The sequence below is a fragment of the Sceloporus undulatus genome, chromosome 4 (assembly GCF_019175285.1).
Source record: "Sceloporus undulatus isolate JIND9_A2432 ecotype Alabama chromosome 4, SceUnd_v1.1, whole genome shotgun sequence".
Classification (NCBI taxonomy): domain Eukaryota; kingdom Metazoa; phylum Chordata; class Lepidosauria; order Squamata; family Phrynosomatidae; genus Sceloporus; species Sceloporus undulatus.
In genome coordinates, this window is record NC_056525.1 from 219189189 (window position 1) to 219195432 (window position 6244).

The 6244-nt window shown below is 40.4% G+C and overlaps 1 protein-coding gene across 1 annotated transcript in view; it reads right to left on the minus strand.

The window, feature by feature from the left end:
* Nucleotides 1-6244, minus strand: part of CFAP418 (cilia and flagella associated protein 418) — a 26524-nt gene that overhangs the window by 15756 nt on the left and 4524 nt on the right. Inside the window, exons 2-3 of the mRNA XM_042464458.1 lie at nucleotides 3629-3744; nucleotides 1597-1766 (exon numbers count right to left, since the gene is read on the minus strand). Of these exons, the coding sequence (XP_042320392.1) occupies nucleotides 1597-1766; nucleotides 3629-3744 (286 nt within the window). The remainder of the gene's footprint in view (nucleotides 1-1596; nucleotides 1767-3628; nucleotides 3745-6244) is intronic.

A 6244-nucleotide genomic window follows, 5' to 3' on the forward strand; every position in this document is an offset into this window, starting at 1 on the left:
AGCCTGTAGAAAAGAGTTACGAGGTGATATGATAGCCCTGTTTAAATTTTGAAAGGTGTCACATTGAGGAGGGAGCAAGCTTTTTTTTGCTGCCCAGAGACTAGGACCCCGAGCAATGGATGCAACTGCAGGAAAAGAGATTCCACTTCAACATTAGGGGAACTTCCTGACAGTAAGGGCTGTTTGACAGTGGAACAAACTCCCACTGATGTTAGTGGAGTCTCCTTCCTTGGAGGTCTTTAAGCAGAGGCTAGATGGCCATCTGTTGGGGATGCTTTGATTGGATTTCCTTGTTTGGCAGGGGGTTGGACTGGATGGCCTTAGTGGTCTCTTCCAACTCTATGATTCTATTTTTTTTAGAATAATTAATAAATGTTTAACATAAGGGTTTGTATTACAGTGGTCCCTTGGTATCTGCTGGGGTTTGGTACCGGGACCTCCTGTGAATACCAAAATTCATGGATGCTCAGTCCCATTAATACAATGGATAGTAAATGGTGTTCGTATCAGATCATTACAATTCCAAGCCATTGATTTCTTTTTTCCATTCTGTTTATGGGAACAAGTGTGTTATGTTTGCTGACACCATGGAGAACTAGTGGAGACAAAATATGCTCTCGGTTTTAGTCATGTTTATGTTTCTCAGGTTTATTGGTTTGCTTTGCTTGCTCAAACTGGAAGCTTCAGGCTGAGAGAGGTGACTTGCCCAAGTTCACCCGTTGGGTTTCATGGCTGGCTGGGAATTGGCCTTGATCTCCAGATTCAGAATCCAACACTCAGACCCCTATGCCAGGCTGGCTTTCTCACCAATATATGTATGCATGTGTGTATATTATGTGTGTTGTGTGTGTGTGTGAGAGAGAGAGAGAGAGAGAAGAACAGCGCATGGTGTAGTGGTTTGAGTGTGAGTACATTTGAAACATGTACAGATGCACACACACATGTGAGAGCAGCCGCCTGGCAAAACGGTCTGAGTGTTGGACTATGACATGGTCGTAGTCAACAACAAAATATATATATATATATACACCCACACACACCACCACACACACACATATCACACATCAGGTTTGAATTGTGTGTGTGTAAAATTATATATGAAGTGGTTGAATGTTGAGTGTATTCACCACACTCACACATCTATATCGTCATGTGAGAGGGCCAGCCTGGCATGCGGTCTGAGTGTTGGACATGCTTGTTGTAGTCCACAATATATGTAGTGGTTTGAATTGTTGTGTGTGAGTAGTTTTTATTTTCCAGGATATATTTATATATCTCTATGTTAAGAGCCCGCTCTGGCCATATGGTCTGAGTGTTGGTTGTGGTCCAACTATATGTGTGTGTGTGAATAATATGTAATAAATAAAATACTATTAATCATTATAATTAAGATTAATAAAATATGATATAATAATTAATCTTAATGATATAATAACATGTAGTAGTTTGAATTGTGTGTGTGTGTTATACACACATTATGAAGCGTTTGATGTTGAGTGTATTCAATAAATAAGGCAAGATTTTGTCCAGAGTTCCCCCTGCCTTCCCCTTAGGCTGAGAGAGTGTGACCTTTCAGGTCACCCAGGAGTACTTGTCCCAGCAAGCCCAACGGGATCGGAAGTGTCGAGCCCGTTATTTCTTTGCCGCAGCGCTCCTTCCTCTTTGGGATGAGAGCCTCCAAAAGCACCAAAGCGATGGAAGACAGCGCCGGGGGGAGGCGCATGGCCGTACCCCCTGGCCCTAGCCGTGCCATGAGAAAGGGCCCACTGTACAGCAAAGCAGGTTATTATGGGGGCATCATGGGGGGAGGGTTGCAGGGGTGTGTGGGCTGCACCAGGTGACACACTATGCAAGGAGTGACACCATTGCCACCCAAACATCTGCCTTTTGGCAGGAACAGGCTGTGATGTTTGCCTGCGTCCCTTTAAAATGGTGAAGAGGTGATGTGAGTGGAGAGCAGAAGAGGATGGCCCCAGATTTTTTTTTTTTTAAGGGAGAAATTGAAAAATATTTTTTAAAAGATAAAAATGTTTTTACTGTTAATTTTTCTTTTTTTAAAATCATATCTTACCACATTTTTGCTTTAATTACTTGAAACGGTGTACATGTAAATACATTCGGATCATGCATATGATATTGTAATTTAAAGATATAATTTTAATTTGCTAGTTTGTTTATGTCACAACTATTACATTCAATGATCTATGGGAATTATGATTTATGTGAGTAGCATTAGTACAAAAATCAACTCCCTTGTTGCAACAGCTCCATTGGCTGCCAGTCGTTTCGCGCACCATTCAAAGTGCTGATTTTGACCTATAAAACCCTATACAGTGGTACCCCGGGTTACGAAATTAATTCGTTCCGCGGTTAATTTCGTAACCCGAAATACATTCGTAAGCCGAATTCCCATAGGCGCTAATGGTAAAATAGCTCTCTGCTGCCCTCCGGTGGCGGAAAATAGCGAAAAAATCTTTCGTAACCCGAAGAAACATTCGTAACCCGAAGCAATGTTTTCCTATGGATTTTTTTCGTAACCCGAAAATTTCGTAACCCGGCGCATTCGTATCCCGGGGTACCACTGTATTGTACTTTTTAGCAACACTTCCTTCCCTTCCAAACCACCAGTAAAACACAGTGTTTTATATGTGATTTTAAATTGATCATTATTCCTTTCTCACAAGTTTAGTAAATTACACCTTGATTTAAAAATAAATCATATTTGTTCAGAAATATTTTTTGGCAGACTACAGACTAGAGATTTGTTGGGTAAGTGTTTCAAAAGCATCGTAAAAAACCCACTTTTATTTTTACTCTTTGCAACTTCATCAAAATCAGATTTCCAGAAGAGTTCATTCCAAGAGTTATAAGCATATTTACTGATTAAGGTTTTTTGGAGGGGGGGAGGCTGCCAAAAAAACCTACTTAATCACGATATCGGGTTTTCTCCCGAGTTTTTTTTTTAAAGATCCATAGTGTGAATAACCGATGTGAATAGGCCTGAATAGACCCAGGATAAAATGCTGCATGCCTTGAACGTGTTCTGAATGAATTCACATACAGTGGTGCCTCGGGTTACGAAATTAATTCGTTCCGCGGCCACTTTCGTAACCCGAAAAGCCTTCGTAAGCCGAATTGCCATAGGCGCTAATGGGGAAAAGCCGCGATTCCGTGCGAAAAAGCCGAAAAAAGCACCAAAAGTTTTTTCGTAACCCGAAAAAACATTCGTAACCCGGAACAATGATTCCCTATGGGATTTTTTCGTATCCCGAAAATTTCGTAACCTGGGTATTTCGTATCCCGAGGTACCACTGTAATTGACTCCATCTTTATTTGAATGCTTGCACATGTGAACAACCGAACTTGCAGAGATGCAAACTGATGCAGTTTCATAGTATGAATAACAAACCTGAAATACATGAGTGAGATGATTCGCGTTGTTGTGGTAAAAAAACTGACGTCTGAATGATCCCTAGGACAGGTTTTATGGCTCAAAATAGAGGATGTTTTGCAATCCCTCCTATACCACTGACATAAGGTTGAAATGGAGGACATGTCAAAGAAAAGGAGGTCCTCTGGTCACCCCGGGCATAGGAGATCCAGGCTCCTGTTCCCATATGAAACTCACTGGGTAACCCTGAACTAGTCTCTGACAGAAGCGGGAAAGAAGCATGTATATCACCTTGAGCTCATTGAAGGACACAGACGTGAGATACAGGCATTCAAGGTGAGATATAGAGGTGGCTAAATTTAAATTAAAACCACAGTGAGCCAGTAAGAGAAAATACACCAACATTTTATTTGTGCAAGTAGATGAAAAATGAAAAGGCCTGGGTAATGAAAAGGGTTTTCAGCAGAAAAATCAGTTCCAATCATGACTCTTTAGGAAGAAGGCTCCACAAGAAGACCACTACCAAAGTCTCTTGTCTTGCTCACTGTCCACAGGCAGAGATACCTGCAAAAGGACCTACAGTATATGAACATGATTTCCAAAATTTGGTAACCAAGGCATTCTCTACTGCACACACATTACTACTATCTGACACCCAGAGTCTTTGTTTTTCCAAATCTCTTTCACCATCTTTCCAATGTAATTGTTCCTTTAAAAAAACCCTACCAGCTAGACAGAGGAGAACATGGAAGATAAGCTGGGCAGGCATAAAAAGATTTTGTAAAAAGGAGCTTCAGTGCCAGAGGTTTTGTCAAGTGAGGTATGCATATACTGTACTTAAACTTCTCTGCTAGAGAGATCTAGAGCATTCCTGAATTAAAGCATTACAGCTCTCTAGCAGAGAACTCTTAGTACCTCATCAAAATCCCAGGATTATTTAGGATTGATTTACAACAGTTAAAATAATATCAAACTGCTGAGATAATGTTCTAAGGCTTCAAGCAGAGCCACATAATACTAGAGATATCTCCTGGCTACATCTTCCCAAGACACTCAGATCTGCAGGTTTGGTTTTCTCCAGTTTATATACAGTCCTGCCATCTCTTTCTCTCTCCCTCTCCCTTCCATCTTCCCCCAGCCTACAGAGTCTAAAACAGTGAGCCAGAGAAAGCAGGTGTGGTGTATTTATTTTTTTGATGGTGCTCATAATTATTGCTGATTTAGAAGTGGGAACTTTTTGATATACACCAGCATAAGCCAATAGTGCTTTTTTCTGCCAGAAACCCTTTTACAATTGTTTGCTGTACCTCATAGAGATCAAACAGTCATGGTTATGAGCAGAAATGTTGAAACTGTGCCAGATTCATTAAAAAGGATACTGGCTCATGGATAGGGGTTGCTTTGGGGCTGAGAGGTGGTTTTCCCGCGCCTCCTCCCCCCCCCCCCCATTTAATTTGCATTGCAGCATTTATTTATTTAAAAACATTTTCCTGCTGTGTCTTGTACATGCAGAAACACCTGTGCTGTTACAGGGTGACCTACTTATCCAAAAATAATTTTTCCTGTGTGGCTGTAACCACTTAAAATATGTTATTCCTGGGCGAGCTGAATTCATAGGGGAGATATTCCAGATCTTTTAATAAACAGGCATATTGGACGGCTTAAGAGACTGGCAACGGGTGGCAATATTTTTAACCTCTTGAGTTGTCAGTTCAAATACAGTGCACTCCACATACGCTGTACAGATTTGCTCAGTCAGGCAATATATAGTGGACTAAAATTTGCAAGTGTTTAGCCCAATCTTCCCACAACTGGTAGGAATACAAATTTCATCATTCTACCAGCCAGAAAGACAGTCATGCAGTTTACAGTCCTTCACCTCTTGAAGTAGGGGAAGGCATCTACTTCAGTCCAATGGTAGTCCCTTGGATGAATAACTGGGACAATTGTCCATGTATTAACATTTTTAGCATATTTAGACAAGTTCACTTTATCTGTCAGTATCTGAAATTGGATTTTAATGACATGCTTTTACCTATTTTTTACCAGTAGTGTTAATAACAAAAGTAGTGCTAACAACAAGCAATGTTAATAACAAATGCATTGATATTACCAATAGGTTGTGTTTCAAAAAAAATTTTAAATCTTAAACAGAAAAATGGATGGGCAAAAATTCTTACAAAACAACCCCCCTCCAATAAGCAACACTTTGAAGTAAATGTTACTGATTACAGAGAAAAATTCTGTTACATGTTGTTATTTCATACACTCACAAAACCTAATTATGCCCTCTTTATTCCTACCCCCACCAAAACTAGAACGTTACAGATTACAGCATGGCTTTTAAGCTTTATGCACTACATCAGGACATTTTGCCATGTTTTCCTGCAGAACTCACCTGCACTGCAGGCAGTCTATGACATGGCTACCTGCACAGTTGCAAACCATTTCCTACATTACTGGATCTTCCAACATTTCTTGACAACTGAGGTATGGGTGGCCAAGCATCATCAGAATGATGGCAAAAGTAATGAATGAGGAAGAACACAAAAAGAAGGAAATGTGGCTGCAGTTTGCTTCTTTTGCCTGAGCCACCAGGGAAGAGCAAAATAAGGTTCTTTCCTCTCCACTCCTCCTTGCTAAGCGGTGTAACAGAAATTTCAGGAAACTTAGATTTCTAGGATTTGCAGAGCAATAGAATGGCAAGAGGACCTAGTAATTGAAAATCCATAAGTTTATTTCCAGTTGTCGACAAAGGAAAACATTGAACTCAGTGGAATTCAAGTTTCAAAAAGCTGAGGCCCCGAACAAGACAAAATGGCTCTTTTTATATTATTCAAGACAAAGAAGCTT